General features: G+C 38.2%; 1 protein-coding gene and 1 long non-coding RNA gene across 10 annotated transcripts in view; one reads left to right on the forward strand and one right to left on the reverse strand.

The window, feature by feature from the left end:
• The window catches only part of Mid1 (midline 1), a 586,678-nt gene that overhangs the window by 470,785 nt on the left and 93,461 nt on the right, over positions 1-22,432 (forward strand). For 6 of the 7 annotated variants that reach the window (XM_078035129.1, XM_040286113.2, XM_040285948.2 and 3 more), the window contains exon 2: positions 6,372-7,084. In XM_078035129.1, coding sequence (XP_077891255.1) covers positions 6,425-7,084 — 660 coding nt within the window. In that variant the 5' untranslated portion in view covers positions 6,372-6,424. The remainder of the gene's footprint in view (positions 1-6,371; positions 7,085-22,432) is intronic. The other variant, XM_078035131.1, reaches the window with a different exon arrangement.
• Positions 1-22,432, reverse strand: part of LOC120889882 (uncharacterized) — a 316,936-nt gene that overhangs the window by 12,018 nt on the left and 282,486 nt on the right. The gene's annotated exons all lie outside the window — the stretch shown is intronic.

Below are 22,432 nucleotides of genomic sequence, written 5' to 3' on the forward strand. Positions count from 1 at the left end.
GAGTCATAGGGTAGAATCTATTTTCTTTTTTTAGCTTCTAGAGTTTGTGTGCACTTCTTGGCTTATGGTTCCTTCTTCCATGTGTGAGGCAGCCATGGCTGGAATAGCCTTCTTCACATCACATCACTCTGGCTCTGACTCTTTTGCCTCCCACTTCCACCATATATATATTTTTTGAATGGGAATTGAATCCAGGGGTGCTTTGCTACTGAGCCACATTCCCAGTCATTTTTATTTTTTATTATGGGACAGAGTCTCACTAAGTTGCTTAGGCCGACCTGCAACTTGCAGTACTCTTGCCATAGCCTCCCAAATTTCTGGGTTTGCTTTTATTTAAGGAGCCTTATGATTCCACTGGGTTCAACTGGAGAATCTAGAATACTTGGATCTCAAATTCAGATGCTTAGTTGCCTAATTATATCTGCAATATTAATTTCCCTTTGCACCTGTAGACTAAAATATCAACAGGTTCTGAAGTATAGCTTATGCATATCTTTGGGATCATTATTCTGCCTCCCTCAGAGACACAGGCTCTCTTTGCATTTTTTTGAAGGAAGGATTGACCATTAGAAAACACCTAGGCTTTCAAGTACAGTAGAACGAAGTCAGAAACAGTTAAAGAAAGAAAAACTAGAAAAAGATAATTTCAGTGTTATACAGAATAAGAGAAGGAGAGAAATGGGGAAGGAGAAAGAGTGAAAATATTCACATCATTATTTCCCATCAAAACATACATTTATTACTTTCCCACTTTACTTATTTATTTTTTTGTTACTGAGGAGTTAACCCAGAGACATTTTACCTCTACCTACATTCCCAACCCTTTTTTATTTTGAGACAGGATCTCACTAAGTTGTTTAGGGCCTTGAACCTGTGATCCTCCTATGTCAGCCTCTGGAGTTGCTGGGATTATCAGTGTGCACACTGCACTTTCGTATTTTAAAGAGGTGCTTTCTTGAATCTGTAAGAAAGTATCTTTGAAAAGATGTCCAGCATTTAGTATGGGATGTCCCAGGATGCAGGGCTTCACTGTAACTTGCCATTAAAGAGTGTCCTGCTTAGGCATGCAATCAGAATGAATGCTAGAGGGATTGTAGGGATCATCTGTGGGCCCTCACCCATGGACACTCAGGCACCTAATAAGTACCATGCTGAATGCCCTAGATTTTTCTGGCCACTTGCCTAACTTACCCACTACTGTGCTCTGGTTTAGATCTCCTAGTTGTGGGTGAGCTGTGAATTGTTGCCATTCCCAGTTTGTTTCAAGGGGTTCTCATGATTAACTACATCCTCCTCTGAATGAAGACTGCTCAGCCCATTCACAAAAATGTTGAGCTATAGAATATCCTGACAACAATATGCACGTGTGATTTCCTTCCATTGTAGTGAAGGCTAAAAAGTTTTTCTTTTCTGGCATGGAAATTGAACTCTAAGGGATAAGAGAATATGAAAGAAATATAACATTTTTCACAAAATCTCCATTCACCACCACTGTCTGCTTGGTGAACCTCTGTTCTCTTTTAAAACCTACATCATGTGTTGCCTCCTTCCAGAAGCCTCCCCATGTCCCCTTTTCCTCTAATATAAATTTTTTTTCTAGCTGTCTTTGGTATGCATCTTCTGTTATGTTACACAATAATTTAAAAGAAAATTTTCTCCACCCTAATAAACCATAAGACCACAGAAGCAGGAGCCAAGTGTCACCAGTGCTTGTCTGAGAACAAGCACATAGAAAGACTTAAATATTTTGTGAAAGAATGAATGATATTTTGATTTCTCCAAAGGATATTTATAAGTAAGCTAGAAAACGCTAATTGTTTGGAGGCGGAATTGCATGCATACAAGTAAGACAGATCCATTGAGTAACTTAGTAAAAATGATATCTCTATTATAGCAAAACATGGATAAAGTATAAAATGGGATCCAGTATAGGTGTCAAGTCAAAACCCCTTCCTTTCTGGCAGCATGTAGGTGAAGATTTAGAAAATTGGCTGAAACTCACTTACCACATAGGTATTTTGTTATTACTTAATACAGTTAGCCATTTACAGTGTACACACAGGCCCAAAGCACCAGGCCAAGCACTATGGCAATAAATGAAAAAGATCTCCATCTAAACAGCTGCTATTAAAACATTCTTATGTGACTTGCCCCAAGCACTCGCTCAACTCACATCGTTTCCATTGATGCAAGGTGAAATCTTATTGCAGATTATTTCCTGTTAGTACTGGAAACGTGTTTGTGCTTGTTGAAATCTGGCTCTACTGTCATTGCCATGGTTGCCCACACAGCATTTTGTTCATACCTCTTGAGGGTGATTTTCATTTTATATTCTGGCTTTCTATATGTGTCTCTGTCTTCTAAAATAAGATCTATAGAAAAATTCCATCTCATTACCTGTAAATGCAGTTGTGTGGGAACACAGCCACACTCACACCATTATGTGTTGAATATGATTGCTGTTGCATTACAATTAGTGGAATCAAGGAATTGCAGCAGAGATCCTACAGCCCACAAAGCCAGAAATGTTTACTGTACTGCCCTTTATAGAAAAAGCTTGCTGACATCTGTTCTAATGTATTGAGAGATCCTTAAAGGAAAGAGTTATGTTTCTTTCTTTTTGATTTCAACCCAAACATCAGTAGTACATTTAATGGAATTAATATACTAATGATTTAATGAATGTTTGAGTGCTCATTGGGCTGGACACAGTTCTAGGTGCTGAGGGTACCTCACCCAAAGAGCAAATTTCTGGTCTCATAGAGTCTATGTTCTAATGCTGGTAACAATGGGGAGAGACAGAGCAGTGAACGACATGTAATAGAATGTGTCAGCAATAAATGTCATAGAGAAAAGCAAAATGAGATGGGGGAGAAGGATTGCCCAGTGGGCGGGTAATCATGGTGGTAGTAGAGGAATTAGGTTTATGTGAAAAGACCATGTGGGGGTAAGCAAAAGATGGGGAATGTTTGGCATGTTTGAGGACTCACAAGGAGGCCATGTGCCCACAGCAAAGCAAGCAAGAGGTAGTGTGGGAGAAAATGAGCTCACTGTCTGAATTGGTTTTCTGGGGCTGGTTTTATCCTGGTGAATTTCTCTCTGAGGTGGGAAGCCTCTGGTGAAGGAGAAACAGGATCTGACACGTTTTTAACAAGGTCTGTGGCTTCAGAATGGAGGATAAAGTACAAGGGGGAAGGGTAAGTGTGAGCAGAAGCTAAGTGACAAGTTAGAAAGCTCTTGCCATCTTGGAGATGGCACTGGGTTGGCCCATGATAATGGTGGTGGTGATTACAACTCCAGATTCTGGCTTCTCAAGCCAGCTATTGAATGAGTGCATAAAATGCTGGCATTTCCTTTAGGGTACACACTGCACCTGCTTCTGGAAATTCTTATGGCACCACTCTGGGATGGAATCCTAACATTTGTACTAAAAATACAATTATCATGCTGTATTTGTTTCTGTGCTGGACTTATTTCATTGTTTCACTCAACATAATGTCCTCTAACTCCATCCATGTTGCTGCAGGACAGAAGAGGATGGATATCCAAGGAATTTTTAGGAAGCAGGTTTATTGACTACAGGGTTCAGAGGTAGCTCTCACCTAAGAATTCTTCCTCTGAACAAAGATTTTGGAAAATTTTTTGAACTTTATACCCACTGAGGTTGGGCTTGGAGGTTCACATGATATATGATCTCTGTTCCATCCCCTAGACTACACACAGGTTTCACGAGTTTTTAACCAAGAAAATAGAGATAATATCTTTTTGTACAACAAACTTACAAACTAACTCTGTCACACCTTTTTGTGCAAACCTGGCATTTACAAGAAAGAGAAAACTACCATCCACAATAACCTCTGCAGATATCTTGCTGATCTGACCAGAGGAGAAGCTTAATTATGGCAAAGGTCTTTGGAGTGGGGGTACCCAGTCTACTTCAATAGGATTAATTCTTTTTTCCCCCTTTTTTGTGGCTGAATAATATTCCATCATGTCTATGAGCCACATTTCTTTATCCACTCAGCTTATGGGCACTTATGCTGATTTCATATCTTGGCTATTATGAATAGTGCTGCAATGAACATAGGGGTGCAAATGTTTCCTTGACCTACTGATTTCATTTCCTTTGAATACCTAGTAGTGGGATTGCTGGGTCATATGGTAGGTCTACTTTCAGGTTTTTTTTTTGAAAAATCTTCATACTGCTTTTCCATGTATCAAATGATAATGCTGTATCCATAAATAGGTACAAAAGTATATGTTAATTAAAAATAAAAATTAAATGAAAAAATTAACAGCACAGTTACCATAGCTCTCTAGACATAATCTGATACTCCTCCCCCCTCTGTGGAGATACATCAGTAGGTGTTCTTGTCTTTACCTGAGAACAAAGCAGAGCAAAAGGATACATTTTCCCCTGCAATTTCTATGCTTCTTATAGGAAGGGAGAAGAAATTCGATTTGAAGATAATTCTTTTTCCATGATTAACTAAAATAATATTTAATAGGTAAAAACAAACAACAATGTAAAAAAGAACCTTTCAATTTCCTATGAGCCATCTATAGGAGAGTTGGCTGGGATGAAGTAGAATGATTAAGTTTGTTACAACAGTAGCCTTATGGTTTCTATTCAGGCTGTGGAACGATGATTATGTTTTAATATTTCAAATTGTGGGTACTCCTTTATTCTTTCTTATGTAGTAAATATTAGTAAATGGTTGAATATTTTTTTAAAGCTCCTGGGGTTTTAGGAAACCAGTAGCTTTAATTTTTAACAGGTTTAGGACATACTTTCCACTTTTAATGATCATTTACCATTCAGTTGGTAGCAAGATGAGCATCACATGGCATTTTGGACGGATGATGTTTCAGAGAAGGTCAGGGTATTCTAGAAATTGTGAATTTGGTAAATAAGCAGAGGTGTGAATACAAATGATGGATTGTCAGAATCACTAAACATAGCTTTGGACATGAAGCCTCACCATAAATCTGGTGGGGGGCCCCCTCCCCTTGCAAGTAATTTGAACTTCCCGACCACTGGGTGAGCTGCACTGTTCTCCCACAGCCTGCAGTGGGCTGCATCTAATATGCCCGCCAGTGCTCCGCAGACCTCTGCTAATGGTCTTGAAAGGGAGAAGGTTCAAAGAGGCTTGGTTCCCAGGCCTGCTAATGAGCATGAGGCCTCTTCACCCTAATGAACCAGGGCTTGTGTGGGATTCTTTGCCCTCCCTTTTTGAAGGCAAGGCAGGCGGGAGCTCACAAAAGCAGCAAGGTCTTTATGGCGAGGGGAGTGTGCAGCTGGGCCACCCCAAGGTGGCCTGGAGGGGAGCAACAAAGCTGACGGAGGTCGTGTCCAGGCCAGCACAGTTATGAGTGTGAGGCGGGACCTCCTGCCAGCTTGGCCTGTTGCTGGCAGCAATGACAAGTCCGCAGTGGGAGATTTCAGACCAGGAGGGCTACACAGGTCGCTCAACAGCCCTTGCAAGCCTTCTTAAATTGCTTTTTAAGCTGCATTTGTTATCATTGTTAGAACTTATCAAATGAATATGATAACCACCAAAATCCTTGTTCTAATTAGCTAAATTGTTGTTCTAAATATTAACCATTGGTACCAAAGCTCACTGTAGCGGCCAAAACGTCCTCCAGATATTTTTATCTCTCTCTGCCCACCCACGTCCAACTGCATGATTAAACAATAGAATTATTCAGAAAAGTAACAAACACATGCCAAAAATATTGCCTTTGTCACAATCATCTTTGTGGAAGTCAAAGTTTTTCTCACGAATAGATTAGAAAATGACATCCTGTATTTAAACTAGAATTATTTCTACTGAAATATGTGCATTTGATTTCACCTGTGCTCAATGACTATTTCTGCAGTGACTGCTTCTTTACTATTAGAAAGTCTGGTTTGGTATTGCAGAGTAAAAGTCCTTAAAACACATGTACTGTAATATGTTACTTCATAAATTCAAAGTTATAAATGACTATAGTTTCATAATGAACATTTCTACGTTTTAATTTTCAATCAAGGTTAAAGCCTGGCTGTGACACAATACAATTTTTTTCTGATTAAACACAGGTTATGAAAATTACAAGTTTTAATTACTTGCCAGTTTGGAGTGAGGCCTTTTAAGAACCAAACTGAAAAACAAATTGCCACTTTCAGTTACTGGAAATTTGAGCAAACGTTACAATGTCCCCTTCCCCCCACGTCCCCCCCAATAGAGAGAGAGAAGAGACTTGGAATGTACACACACATTTACCCTTCCATGACCTGTGTTTGGAATTATTCTGAGATGCATTCAAAGCTGACAGCCCCCCATGGCTGACCCCCTCGTGCCTAATCAAATCTTGCGTTCTGTTTCCAGATAGCTGATCAGCTTCCTTGGATTTTGATGACACCAGAGAGCTTTGCCTGAAGATGGAAACACTGGAGTCGGAACTGACCTGCCCTATTTGTCTGGAGCTCTTTGAGGACCCTCTCCTGCTGCCCTGCGCACACAGCCTCTGCTTCAACTGCGCCCACCGCATCTTGGTGTCACACTGTGCCACCAACGAGTCTGTGGAGTCCATCAGCGCCTTCCAGTGCCCCACCTGCCGGCATGTCATCACGCTCAGCCAGCGAGGTCTAGACGGGCTCAAGCGCAACGTCACCCTGCAGAACATCATCGACAGGTTCCAGAAAGCATCAGTGAGCGGGCCCAATTCCCCTAGTGAGACCCGTCGGGAGCGGGCCTTTGATACCAGCACCATGTCTTCTGCTGAGAAAGTCCTCTGCCAGTTCTGTGACCAGGATCCTGCCCAGGATGCGGTGAAGACCTGTGTCACTTGTGAAGTGTCCTACTGTGATGAGTGCCTGAAAGCCACTCACCCGAACAAGAAGCCCTTTACAGGCCATCGTCTGATTGAGCCAATCCCGGACTCGCACATCCGGGGGCTGATGTGCCTGGAGCACGAGGATGAGAAGGTGAATATGTACTGTGTGACCGATGACCAGTTAATCTGTGCCTTGTGTAAACTGGTTGGGCGGCACCGCGATCATCAGGTGGCAGCTTTGAGTGAGCGCTATGACAAATTGAAGGTTAGTCCGATCCGCCTTAAGCCAACCCCTTTCTGCCAGCAAATGTCATGGAAATAAGAAGTGTATTCACTGCTAGCTACATGGCAGGTGAAGGTTTTCTCTTCACCTTTGTTATCTGATTAAGTTTTAGCATGTTTTTGGCAGCCTATAAATGTTACACAATAAGGGTATCTTGTAAAAGTTGACTGCTGCTTGTAATTTTAGCGTTGCCAAGGTGAGGGTGAATTCTAAAAATCTGGATCATTTTCAATCTTTGCAGTTCTTGCTAAGAGAGTGCTGCTTTGAGAGAGAGAGTATGTGAGCACGAATGAGAAAATGAGCGCAAAAAGAATTGGCTGATAGAATATGGCTGTGGGCGTTTGGGGGGCATTTATTTTCCTCACTCATCTGGGAAAACTAATTCACTGTCATTGTACCTATATCTAGTTACTACACAAACAAAAGAATAGAAGAAGGAATGTCTGTAGCAAATGTGGGATTTTAGAGGACACGTGACTTTTCTTCTTGTCTAAATGATATCCAGCTTATTGGTTAACTAGAGCACTCTGACAATCTCAGGTTTCATGAAAGAATTCTTTTCCACGTAGGCGTTTTATTCCGCAAAGTTACAGGCAAGACTGTTTGAACTTAACTTTTAATATGAAATTATTACCCTAATTTCAGCTTGGGGGCTAATAATTAATATGACTATATGTCAAATAAAAAAATCACTCTCTAAATATGGCTAGAAAGCACCAGGGAAGAAATAAAAAGCCGTCTCCAGATGTCTGTTCAACTTTAGGCAACCGTGGGGCTAATTATTGAAAACTCAGCTGAGAGAGTTGGAGGGAGAGACTGTGTTCACCAGCTAATTTTAGATCACAAGACACCAATTAAAAGGAAAGGAAGTATAAATTAAAGCTCTCAGTAAATATATACTGAAGTCCTTCCTCTCAGGAAAAACACATACCAAGTGGTTGAGCAAACAAAATGAATCATGTGATCCAAAGAGTATTATCACTTGGAGAACTTGGTCACCTTTAACAAATGGTTCCTATCACTTCTCCTTTGCGCTAATGGGTGGTTGTGTTTACTTGGGGCACAGTTTGTGATGGTGGAATTAACAGATCACGTCTGGGATTTGACTTGGCTATTTTCTTGACACACTAAGGGAAGATGACAGACTGAAGTGAATCCCTGCTTTTAAATGTCACTTGGGCAACAAAAGCATCACCTGGGCACTGTGCTTAATTTCAAGTGTCCAAAGAGTGACTGGCACAGATCCATCTTTAAACCATGTACAGGAAGTTAAGCAAAAGGGTTAAGGTGACAAAGAAAAGTGGAGAAAGGTACCCATAGTTTTTTAGTGCTTTGCACGGCCGTAGCAGAAAAAAGTACTACCGAAGTCATTAATCGCAAAGGCGACACATGCATGAATTGTGCTTCTAAAGTCAGCTCTTCAAAAATCGATATGACTGCAATTTTTAAAAGCCAAGGTGATCTTTTGTAACCCCCTTCTTTGTTGTTGGGATGGGAGGAGGTTCAGGATCATTGAACAGAGATGTTTGATCTTTGTTTTCCTATAGTAAACATCCCAAACCTTTCCCCTCATGTATATAAAAAAAAAATTATGTTCCTTTGATTGGATTAATGCTATCTTTTAATGATTGTTTGTTAAAACACTATAATCATAATGATGTTCCATATTCAAACAGACTTGATATTTAAATCTGGTAATCAAGTTCTGATCATTACTTGGGTACTGTCACAGCAGTTATTAATTATTTACCTAACATCTTTAAATTTATGAAGAGAGACTGTCATACTCTAGCCTTTTTGTGATGAAAATGAAAATCTTCAATCATTGCTTGCCTAATCAAGCCAGTGGGTTATCGGTCCTTGGTGCTATCACAGGGAGGGCCTGACAATTAACAATGTAGTATATTTTATTTTCTAATTACATAAATATGAGCATATAAACAGCATCCAATGCACCTAAATACATTTATAGCTATTCAACAAAATGTGCTTATGAGAAATTATTTACAGCCATTCAGCAAAATGTGTTTATGAGCATTTCAACAAATAACGTACTAGCATGGCATGTTTGTTCTGAAACATGCCTCTGATGTTATAATAAAAAAAAAAACTAGAAGAATGTAGGACATTTGGTGAAATTTTAGTGATCACAGATGTATGAACATATGTACTTCCTTGTTTTGTTTAAAATCTCAGTACAATATAAATGTTGATTTTTGAAGGAAGTAATAGCATACTGAAAGAACCAAAACCAAGGAAGTGTGTTTTTGTTAATTGTGACTTTGGTTTGAAAGAGAAAATGCACTCTGTACACTTTTTCTGTAGTCCTGGAATCTCATAGAGATTTGTGATGATGTAAAAACATAGATGAAGCACAGAGATATTTGAGAATGCTTTCATTGACAAGATGATAGATTGACTTTAGTTATTTGGATGTAAGGACCCAGGTATCTTTGGCTTGAAAATATAGTTGTCCCTCTATTAAAGTCTACTATACAAAGAGGGGAATCCTGCAATGATTATGAAGAATAATTATTTCCTTCAATAACACTAAACTTTGGGGAACCTTCCTAAGTTATTTCAGATCTTGGTATAAAAGATATGTGTTTATATAAAGAAATGGAATATAGTTTTATATATCACAGTGTTTTCCTAAGCACAAAAGAAAAAGACAACATATTCCAACATGTAGAATTCATGCAAATCAAATCTTCCACATCGTCTGAAATAGTGTCATGTCAGTAGTCTAATGCTTTCAGAAACTGTGTGTTGAGAAGCACTCATGAAATATTGAACTAAATAGAAGATTAAAGTAGTATTTCCTGAACCCTATTTTAAGAAACGCCAAATGCAAAGTCTCTAAATGGAGCATATCAGAATACATAGAATACAGACCTTTTTTTTTCATTATTCAAATTGAATTTTAAGATGCCTCTCAATCCTCCAAATCATGGATTAAAATTTTGATTTGTGAAGTACACAACATATAAGAGAATTTCATATAATGCCTTCCAGAGTTTTCAAGGAATTACAATGAAGTAATAGCTCATTTTCTCTTCCAGCATACTATGTTGGAACTCTTGATTCTTTTCTCTGGTTACACCTATAAAAATATAGCAGTTGAGAACAATTAACCTTTCCTTGCCCTTCACTTTCATCATAGCCCCTTCAAATGAGCTGAATTGAAGTTCTAAACCATGGTCATTTTTTCTAACTCTAAAGGCTGGCTATAGGAGGAAGTTTGTTTAATACAAATTTCAATGGATCATCCTATTGTAATTTTTTTTTAAAAAAATATATATATTTAATATCTTTATTTTGTTGTTTGTTTATTTTTTATGTGGTGCTGAGGATCGAACCCAGTGCCTTGCATATGCTAGGTGAGTGCTCATACGGCTGAGCCACAACCCCAGCCCCTCCTATTGTAATTTTTAAATGATCTGATAAAAATTTTCAGTTATATCTCAGTCTTCCTTTTGTAGCGCTTGTCATCAGGAGGAAGATATGAGATTTCACTCCTATTTTTTAATATATTTATAATTTTTATGATCTATTGATTATAGATTTAAACAATTGATTTTATATGCATATTTTAGCTGTAGTTGGATACAATATTTTATTTAACCCATATTTAGGTGGTGCTGAGGATCGAACCCAGTGCCTTGCACATGCTAGGAAAGCACTCTATTGCTGAGCCACAATCCCAGCCTCATTAAATTGTATTGATTTTTGAAAGTCTTTTCCAATTTGTAACTGTGAAAGTTTTAGTAGCTACTAAGATAGACCTTTTCTTTTTCCTTAAGAGTTTCTATAGCTGGTTACTTCTCTGTGAATAGCTGTAGATATTGTGCAGGTTCTAGTGTAAGGTGTGTGTGTGTGTGTGTGTGTGTGTGTGTGTGTGTATGTAAGAGAGAGGTACAAATATACCTGTAACATACATGTGTATGTATGCATACATTCGTTTGTTTATTTTAATATCAGAATTTTTCTGAATCCAAATTATATGGAAGCAAATTCAAGTGACCATTATTTCTTCTAGGCATATTTCATTCTGCAGGCAAGAGATGATGAAAAACAGAGCAATGTTAGCTATATTCCTATTATCTGAAATATTTCATCTATTTTCTAAATGTTTGGTAGATGGGTAGAAGTTGTTTTTGAACTTGGTGTAGACTTCGAGGAAAGATTTTTTTTTCTTTTTTTCTTTGTATTTCAAAGTTCCAAGGATGAGAAGGGTTATTTTTCTTTTGTTTCTCATTTTTGTTTGTTTGTTTGTTTTTGGTTTGTTTGTTTTGGTGCCTGGGATTGAACCCAGGGGTGCTTAACAACTGAACCACACCCCAGCACTTTTTATTTTTTATTTTGAGACAGGGTCTCACTAAAGTCCTTAGGGCCTGGCTAAATTGCTAGGGCTGACTTTGAACTTGCAGTCCTCCACTGGAATTACAGGCATGTGGTACTGTGCAAGGCAGCATAAGTATTTTTTTTAAATGTATGTTTCTATTTATTGATTTCCAATTTAAATACCTTAAGATTGCTCAAGGCAATTGCATGTGGTCTTACTTATAAATATAGCATCATGTATTAAACACTAGAATGACTATTAATTGTGTCTTCAGGTTTTCCATAGCATAGGCTCATTGTTTTATTCTGCTTAATCAATTAATGACTTAGACAGGTACATTTAAACCTCTTACTAATAATGAAGATTTCTGGAAAGTGAAAATTTCAAGTTCTCATAGTATTTTTCTTAATTTACTTTATGACTTTTGAAGCTATGTCTATAAGAATATGTAAGTTCATATAGTTTTTTGGAAATTATGAAAAATTAAGTTTAAATATGTTTATTAAGTGAAGAGAATATGAACAGAAATGGTCCCTGCCTTTATGGAGCTTATAGTCTAGTAGAAAATTCTAACAGCCAAATATTTTCTCTGTTGGTGGAAGGCAGATTGTTCTCAAAGCAAGGACACTGACCCTAGCATTAGAGATGCTTTTTTTTCCAAGTCTTGTATTTAAAAACACTGTCAAATTTACTAGATGTCTGTAAAATTCCTTTTATTGGACTTTCAGTTTTTACTTCATACCACATATGGCCTCCTTAGTGTAACCTTTATATAGTTTTTCAAAATAGTTCACAATAATTCCAGGTTAGATTTTAACACAAGATGCAGATATACCTAATTTGATGTTTCATCATGTGGTATGTGAGACTCACATTTTCTAAAATGTTTTGGTTTATGGGGTCTCACCACTTCCAACTCATTTCTTTTAAAATGCAATTGTTTGTGATTATTTCAATGGCCACATGTCTTTAGTCTGCAACATGTATTTTTTATACATTCCCATGTGATAAAATGATTTCCAAATATTTGTAAAATGTATTCAACTATTTAATTTTTTTAATTTGGTACAACAAGTATTTATGATGGATCGAGTAAAAAGAAATATCTGCGGGAATATGTTCTTAATGGAAAGCTCAAGGGCACTCCCTGCCCTGCTTCTCACCTCTCTTTTCCATGATGAGTCACCTCTCCCCTCCTTAACTTGTAGAGAGGAATGCATTATTGCCTGACAATTTATTATGATTAGGATCATTTTTTTTTTTTTTTTTTGGTAAGCTCAGGGAGTTCCGGAAAATGCACAGACAAGTACACAAGGAACCTCTTAGTCTTGGTTCTGTGTAACAAATGTATTCTTAGGGCATGTTGCTTAACATTTCTATGCTGCATGTTACTAGTCTATAAAATGGGGAGAATAACATACTGTACTTACTTTCACAGAAACTTGGGAACGCAAAATAAAGTGTTTCATTTAAACCCTTGACATTGTGGCTGACTCAAAGAAAGTCTGCTATACATGGTAGTTCTACTATTAGAAATCAGGAGGTAGAGTGTATATTGGTTGAGTGTGTGGACTTTGGCAATAGATGGGCTGCTAGGTATTTTTTTTAAATCATTGCTTGCATTATTTGTCTAGGGGTCCACATTGTTACTTTAATGTGTTTTGTAGTTTAATTTCTAAAGCACCTGGCCAAAGGCAGAGGCACGACAATAAACACTTGTTGATGGACATGTGCAGTTGATTGGTTTAGATGAGTGGGGATTCGGAGGAGGAAGAGATAACTCTGGGTTTGAGTAGACAATAAACCTTGCTTCAGGGTGGTGGGATTTAAGCTGCTCTGACAGATCAGTGGATTATGCATCAAAGAGGTGTAGTGAGGCCTGCAGAGACCTGTCTACAGCAATAGGGGAGATAGCTTTGGGACTGTAGACAATGCTAAATAGATTGTGGTGTTCTGACTGAGGGACCAAGAGGGGCATTGTTGGAAAATCATCATTTTTTTAAAATATATTTCTTTTAGTTGTCAATGGGACTTTATTTTTATTTATTTATATGTGGTGCTGAGAATTGAACCCAGTGCCTCACACATGATAGGCAAACACTCTACCACTGAGCCACAACCAACCCCAGCCCTGGAAGAATCATCTTAATGGAAATTTTGAAAGTCTTCACATACAGGTTAAGAGTTTGGGGTATTTTTACTTTTGTCTCTAAGGCTATAGTGAAGCGATTTCTTTTTGAGAGAGGGGCTAATGCAATATATATTTTCTCTAAGAAATGTTGAAAGAGGATATCAGAATGATTAGGGTTACTGCATTCACAGAAGAAACAAAGAATCCTTTAGATTTTGTGGTCTTTGCTTTAATTGGCAAAATTCACCATCCTGTCAACAGAAATGCATCAAAGTGTGAGATTCAAAGTCTTGCCCCTGAAGATTAAGAATAAATAGGAGGTGTCAGTGTTGATCAGCTCTTGGATCCAAGCATAAACATGATGCTTCTCTTGTGTTCTTGGCCCAGAAAGACAGTGATAATAGTGTGGGACTTTCTTCTGGCTTTTGATTCATGATAAGGAGAGTACTGTTTAATCCTCCAAGTACCTACTGCAGGTCCCAGTAACATGTAGGAACCAGGAGCAACCTTAGAGCTCAGATTGCTCCACCCAATTCTACAGCTGTGGAAATTGGGGCTGAGAGTGGCAAATCAAGTTGCCTCAAATCACTTTGAAGAGATAGTGATTTTGAATTATAAGCACAGTTCCCTTGCTGCTCAGTTTGTCTTATATCTCATTCAGTACTTTCTACCGTAGCTAACTATGCCAACACAGGCAGCATTACATTTTGAGTGTTTCAGCCTTCTATGTGGCCTTTTTGAGTTTTTCAGAAATAAGTACAGTGGGCTTTTTTTGGGGGGGGGGAGATTTTTAGATTGTAATGATCAAAACCCTTTTAGTCTATGCCATTGACAAATCATAAATTATTCTTAGAAAGACTAGTGAATTTTTTTTTTTCACATTGACTAGGTAAATAATAAAGTGGCTGTGAGTGGCTTGGGAAAGTAAATGACTGAAGTTTTAAATTTTTTCCCCTCTCATTATGTGATATAAGCCTTCTGGAAAAATCTGATACAACTGCATTTACAAAATCCACTTTAAATTTCTTCACATTATGTTTTGCACTCTGGGACTTTAATGCCTTTTTGCATATCCACGAGGCATAGCTTTTTAAGCTAACAGAGGAAAACACATTTTGTGTTTCTCATCAAAAAGAAAAATGCTAGTAAACTGCTGATCATAGTGATGGCACATAGTAAGCATTGGGTGAACACGAAGTAGTATTTTATCTGCACTTTTACAGTTATGATAAAGGCTTCATTGGTGTAATCCAATCGTGGATTTCTTGACAGTATCATAAATTACTCATTGGTTATAGGGTTGATTTGTGTTTCCGGCCGACATGGGATACTTTGAAAAACCCTCAAGGGAATCATATGGTGTTAATATCTGGAAATTGCCTAATTCCAAACTTTGGTTTATTGTTCTTTTTAACAAAACAAAATAGTAAACTGGACTTTTAAGAAGCAGTGAGTGGTGGATGGAAACAAATGCCTTTAAAAACATACACCATTTTGAAGATGATGTGGATGGGCTGGGCTTTCATGGTCCTGCTTTATCGGACTCAATCATCTATAATTCCCTAGGAAAGGGAAGCTGGGATTTAGGTTTATACAATAGCTGTCCCATTTCGACACATCTAGACAGATGAGGAAAATGTAGGTGGCATGACGTTCAGGCAGCTTGGATTGGCCACGAGGGGCTCAGCAGGCCAGCTTTCTTTTTTTTTTTTTGGTAAGATTGCATTTGGTGGGGCAAGGGCTGTGACTCAGAGGTAGAGTGCTCGCCTAGCATAAAAATAAATTAACTAAAGACATTGTGTCCAACTACAGCTAAAAAGAGAGAGAGAGAGAGATTGCACTTGGTGTGCATGTGAAGGAGGTAGCACGCTGGCCCTGGGCTGTGTTCACAGCTGTGTCCCTTAGAATTGGAAGTGGGCAGGGTAGCAGAAGGAAAGTCCTAAAGTAAAGGAACTTGCAGAGGGAGAAGCTTCCAGCTCCTCCTCTGTAGTAGCTAGCCCTGGAGATTTTGTTCTTGGTGATCTCTTTGTGTCAGTTATATACAATGCAAAGAGTAGTGGTGCACAATCTGCTTCTTCCTTATATCTCCTTTGCTTTTTATGGGGGGGGGGTATTAGAAAACTACAGGTTTATATATACATTGTGATAGAATAGGTTTTTATTTTTTCAAAATATTTATTTATTTATTTTTAGTTGTAGTTGGACACAATACCTTTATTTTATTTATTTTTATTTGGTGCTGAGGGCTTCACGCGTGCTAGGCGAGTGCTCTACTGCTGAACCACAACTCCAGCCCCAGGATAGAACAGGTTTTTATTAGTGAAAAGTATGAAACAGCATCATGAAAGCACTTATCCTTTTTTGTGTCTTTATAAATGTTTTTTATATCTGCTTTATCAAAGTCTTTTTTCACAAAAGAAATCTTTTATTCACCCAAGGGATATTTTTATGTAACTACTATGAGATAAGAACTGGGTAAATTTGGGGGATGTAGAAATGAATAGCAAAGTTATTGCTTCATGGTCTAGAGCTAATGACAGATAACATGTAATAAGATCACATAAAAGGGGGCTATGAAAAGAGTACTATGGAGCTCTATCCATGAGATAATTTTTAATGTGAATAATTATCAAAGATTGTTGACTTTGGTGACAATATCTGAAAATTGCCTAATTTGAAAAGCTGAAGCAAAAACACATTTCAGTGAAAAGCAACATTCAGAGAGGACAAACAGTGACATCCACACTGTTCATTCCTCTGCAGTGATGTGAGGGCAAAATATGAGGGCTCTGATCCACACTAAATTCTGGGCCGGATGCTTTCTTATTAAAGGTCTACTGTTCACAGGCTGGACTGTTGGCTCTTCTCACATGCTTTCCTCAGAGGTCCCCATATCCTTCCGGAAAAGGGCTAATAGGTCAGGTAAATATCCAGACTCAGAAGCAGTTAATGTAATTTCCACTCTGAAAGGCCAGGTCTCTAGGAAGAGAGGGATGAGAGGCCAACTCAAGGAAGTGCTATTGTGTTAACCAAGCCAGCTGGTGGACTTGCTTTATCTGAATGGAATTTTTAGGAACTTAAGTGTTAGGATAAATATCCTGAAGTGGTAAGGAGCATTTATTTCCTTCTCCTTTGACCCTGGATAGCACATAGCTGTCCAGAACTCAGTCAATTGCTCTTGGTTGTCCTGGTCAAATTCAAACCTGGGAAGAGTGAAATGGATAAAATTCAGGCTCATGCTGAATATAGCCAGTTGCTTCTGAAAGATCTAGGAGACATGGAGAGGCCGAGTGATCTCCACCCAAGGAGGTGCTAGGCCTGTTCCTGGATTGTGAAATTGAACTGTACAGGGTTCCAGTATTCAAGGGCTTCATCTATTTATTTTAGTGTCAGCTCGTTCAGTGAAGCAGTCGCAACGGTTCTTCTGAAAATTCATCTGTAAACATATGGCAAGGCCATCATGCAGTCTCCATATGTCTAGGACAAAGTTTGTAGGCCAGGACTGGAAGGTGGTAGACGGAGACAGAGTATCTTTCAAGATACTGCTTTCAGTTGTTGTGAGATGTAGTTCAGGATATTTGTTGATTCAACACTGAGAACCTGCTATTACCAAGCATTTATAGTAGAAACTAGCATTCATATTTCTCCAGATTGATAGGTTGCAAAGCACTTTCAAGTAATATTTGATAGTCAGAACAACTATATCTCCTAAAAAAATATGGGAATGATAATACCTGCTTATTAGGGATCCTGGGGGATTAAATGAGATAATACAGGTCCAAGTGTTTAGCCCAGCATCTAGTAGGTAGAAGCACATCAGTGGTACACAGCAGCCATCTTAGTGATACAAAACACAAGGTCATGAGTAATTGAATAGCATAGAGGCTCTAGGGGTATAGCTTAGTGGTAGAGTGCTTGCCTACCATGCATGAGGCCCTGGGTTTAATCCCCAGTATTGCAAAAACAAAAAAACAAACCCCAAGAAACAATGACCCAAACATAGCACATTTAAAAATTAGTGATAAAGAAAGGGAGAGACAAAGTGTTTTTACCTTCACTTTTGACACCTGGGCTCCCTGGACTGAGCACGGAATTTTTCTTTAAAGTGGTGATGTTGATTAAAAAGGATATATTTTCAATATTGATATAAAGAAGTAAAAATACAAGGTTGAAATATGTAAATCCATGTAGAATCATTTTATTTACTTACCATAATGTTGAATTATTTAAATATTCTGCAGCTACTGGGTACCTAAGCATTATGTGAATGAATGAATGAATGAAATCTGATGATCCCTAAATTTTTTTTTAGATAGACAGAGAGAGAGAGAGAGAGAGAGAGAGAGAGAGAGAGAATTTTTTAATATTTATTTTTCAGTTTTCAGTGGACACAACATCTTTATTTTATTTTTATGTGGTGCTGAGGATCAAACCCAGGGCCCCGAGCATGCCAGGCGAGCACGTTACCGCTTGAGCCACATCCCCAGCCCCATGATCCCTAAATTTATTTCATTACATGCAATACGGTCATTTATTTGAACTGGTTATACATAATTTTAGATTCTTGGTCTGTAAGTTTGACATTTCCAATCTTTTAAGAGGCTTAAATGAATTTTGAATAATATTCAGTTTTTTATGCCAAAGCATAGATACAAATAAGAAGGGTCACCATATATATTAGTCAATAATGAAACTTTTTGTCTAGTATTCATTCCTCTTTCTAAGATTGCTAATCAGTCAGAATTGTAGATTGAAATCAGTTTCTTAGACAAGCATATCACAAATATAGCCAGACTTGGTGGCATACCCCTGTAATTCCAGTGACTCAGGAAGTTGAGGAAGAAGGATTCTAAGTTTAAGTTCAGCCTCAGCAATTTAGCATGACCTTGTTTTTTTTTTTTTTTTTTTTTTAAAAAAAGAAGAAGAATATGAAGAAGAAAGAAAGAAAAAGGCAAGAAAAGGCTGGGACATAGCTCAGTGGTAGAGTGCCTCTGGGTTCAATTCAAACAAGCAAACAAAACAAAAACACAAAAACAATCTTAAATTCTCTAAACCTCATTTCTGCATCAGTAAAACAGAGATAATAATTCAGAAATAAACCCTATAATACGTGACCCATGGGAAGCTCTGGGCAAAAGATAGTGGTTTCTTTTCCCATTCTTTTTATTTTTTCAATTTTTTTACCTTAGGGCTCTAACTCCCCCTGCCTTATTGCAAATATTAAGCTTTTTTTCTATAAAGACAAATTATGCTCTTATAAAAAGTCAGACAATACAGTTTATGTAAATAAAAGTGAATTATTTTCCTACTCAGTCCTTCCAGTCCTCCCTCTACCAAATCTTGACTAGTCTTAAAGGACCAACTCAAGACTCATGGTTGACTACTGTAGCTAGCTAGTCACAAAATTCTCTAATCTACATTCTCTATTGTCTTTACTATCCTTTCATAATTACATACATTTGTGCATTATTTTTATAAGCATTGTGTGGGCATATGTCTTTTCTCTCCAAATATTTTTCAATTACCCAAGGCCAGTGAGTATATCTTGCAGTTATTTTGTATCTGATAATTCATTTTTCAACAACTAGAGCATTTAGAAAAGCTGTAGGGTATTTATCGGCAATGAATACTTTTTATATTAATTTATCTAACAAATGATCTCTTTATTGTTTTATTTTTATGTGGTACTGAGGATCGAACCCAGTGCCTCACATGTGCAAGGCAGGCACTCTGCCAACTGAGCTATATCCCAGCCCAGCAATAAATACTTTTTGAAACAAATATAAGAACCTATAATCTGTAATAATTTAACTAAATTATAGTCTATCTATTGTGGAGGTAGAATTTTCCCAAGAGATTAAAAAAAAAAAAAAAGTCAGGCACGGTAACACATGCCTGTAATCCCAGTGGCTCAGGAGACTGAGTTAGAGGATGGCAAATTCAAAGCCAGCCTCAGCAGTTTAGCAAGGTCATAAGCAACTCATTGAGACCCTGTCTGTAAATAAGATACAAAATAGGGCTGGGGATGTGGCTTAGTGGTCAAGTGCCCCGGAATTCAATCCCAGGTACCCTGCCACCACCACCACCAAAAAAGATCATAGTCCTCCAGCCATTCTTTTTAAAAATACCTTTATTTTATTTATTTTTATGTGGTGCTAAGGATCGAATCCAGTGCCTCACACATGCCAGCTCTATCACTGAGCTAAAACCCTCGTCCCCACCAGCCATTCTTTCGAATATCAAATATATAAGCAACCAAATTCCCTCCCAATGATTTCTTTCAAGAAAGTCTTATAAAGAGACTATTTGATTTTTACAACTTTAGATTAGGCAGTAATGATGAAATACTTCTCATTTTTAAGGAGCAGGATAAAATAACACTATATGCATATTTGTAGATATTTTTTGTGTTATGTTTTGTTCCCTGCTGCCTCAGAACAGTTAACTTTCATTGTACCTGTAGCTAGGACAGTGAGAAATCATCAGGACCATTGGGTAATCTTTGCATTATATTGTTGCTTTATTGTCCCAACTTGGAAGGAGAGAGGGCTTCTATTGGAATCTAGAGGGTTGAGGCCAGGGATGCTGTTAAACATCTTAAATGCACAAGACAGCCCCACAACAGAGAACCATCCAGCCCCAAATGGCAGTAGTGGAGACACTGAGGCCCCCTGAGTTGAACCAAAGCATCTTTGCCAACACCACAAGGGAAACGATCAGTTTCACTCTTAGAGGCATTTACTTGTTTGTATGACTTCCAAAACCAAGTGTATCTTGAGATGTCAAGAGCCCAGACTTTGCAGGATCCCCCACCTCCTCTCCACACCCTGCCATCTGCAGCCTGCCATTCAGGCTGGCAGCCTGGAAGCTGCCCCACAGTTCTGAGCACAGCAGGCTCTCCCACCCCATGCCCCCAGCCGTCTCTGTGCAGTCTGGGCCTGCACATGCCATCCTTCAGGCTGTTTCAGCAATCCTTAAACCTCCAAAGGCTTAGGAAATATTCTTTAATCCCTTCCCCAAACATGATTTAGGTGCATTTGATATTATCTGCTATCCCTCAGATTTCCTAGTTCTTGGCGGCTCATTCCCAGGGCTACTTTCCAGGTGTAGTCGTCTGTGTCAGATAGGAGCCTGGGGCTTTCCTCGGAATGGAGAATCAGTGGGGGAATGGGCTGGCAGCTGAGAACATCCACCAAATTGCTTATATTTGATGTATAATAGTTTTAATTGTGATATATTACAAGTGAAATATTTTCATAGATCAAAAGTTAACTCATTAAATCTGTTAGTCTAATTTAAATCTGTCTTCCAAAGAAATCATTTATATCATACTGCATCTTTATCCTTGCAAATCCATAGATTCTAAACTCCTCTAGTCGGAGACTTGGAAGGGTATAAATCAAGCATAAGTCTTTAATGCAAAAGCTAAATTTGTTTAGGCATAATTTCCAAGTGTTTGTTCCTGTTGGCGGATACTACTTACTTCACAAGTAGTTCAATGTCCTGAAAGCACTGAGCTCGAAGGGCCCTGGCAATTGTCTAATCCCTAAATTTCTCAATCTGGCTGCCCACGGATCACCTTGAGCAGGAGCCCAGCCCAACAGAGCATGACCATCTGCCTTGCAGCTTAGGCTTGGGAATTTCTCCCAAAACTTGCCCAAAATAACTCTGATGTGCCAACTTTGTGGAAAAGCTTAAATCTTTTCTAGTCTCTCAATTGCAAAAAGGGAAACTGAGCCCCAGATTAATTCATAAAGGCAGGAGTCCCATAAACATGTCTGTCTAAGGCTAGCTACTAATTCTTTCTGGCTTTGTAGGCCATAAGGTTTCTGTCAGAACTGCTAGTTCCTGCCATAGCTTGAAAGCAGCCATAGACGGCACAAAAACAAATGGCTATGGCTTCGTTCCAGTGACACTTTATTAAAGCAGGTGGCTGGTTGGATTTGATCTATCAGCCACAGTTGCCAACCCCCAGCCCTGGTCTTACCATTGCTAGACCACAGATATGCCACTCATCAACAATTGGTCTTTCTCCCACTTGGTGGCAGTTTCCTGTTGTAGAGAGTATCTATGACATACCCAGTTTCAGCAGAAGTTAAATAAATGCCTGTATGTAAATTTAGGTAATTGCTTAGTGTAGGTACTTAGTCTAGAGCACAGAAATTTCCATTTTCTCTGTATTTTTTTTCATTTTCTCTGCCTTTCCTTTGAATGTATTTACCACATTTTAAATAACAATCACTTTCTCTATGCTAATAAAGGAATAACTTAGACAATAATATTCTTGTCCAAGAGAAGTGTTTAGTTTCAGTCATAAAGTCAGAAAATGAGATGATGTGATCAGATTATCAAAACAAGAAGGGGGAAAAACATTTTGCTGAGGGAAATAGGGACCTGATATTCTTTTCCCTTGGTTTAGAAATCATTTATTGATCTCTTAATTCTTTATTATTGTGCTGATGACCCATGGGGAAATAATTTATTCAGATTTCTTCTCAATAAAGCTGAGAAAATTTAAGTGTTATACCTAATAGCTAGAGATGTTTTGGGAAGAGACCATGGACTAAGGCTGAGGTAGAGGAAATGAACCACCACAGTTGTTTGGAGAGTTATGTGTTTGGCTCTTATCACAGTTTGGGCCCTTTTCACTCTGTAACCTTTCCCCCAGAATACATTCACTATAATAGGTTTCCTGATTAAAAAAGCATTGAGTCAGGTCTTTTCCTTTGGAGATGGGTTTATCTCCGTTCAATAGTTACCTTCATATCGATGCCTTTCAGGAAAGTAATTCTACCTCTTCTATTTTGTGTCTATATAGTCAATAAAAGTGCTTCCTATCTTGAAAAAAAATCGC

Source organism: Ictidomys tridecemlineatus, chromosome X (genome assembly GCF_052094955.1).
Source record: "Ictidomys tridecemlineatus isolate mIctTri1 chromosome X, mIctTri1.hap1, whole genome shotgun sequence".
Classification (NCBI taxonomy): Eukaryota; Metazoa; Chordata; class Mammalia; order Rodentia; family Sciuridae; genus Ictidomys; species Ictidomys tridecemlineatus.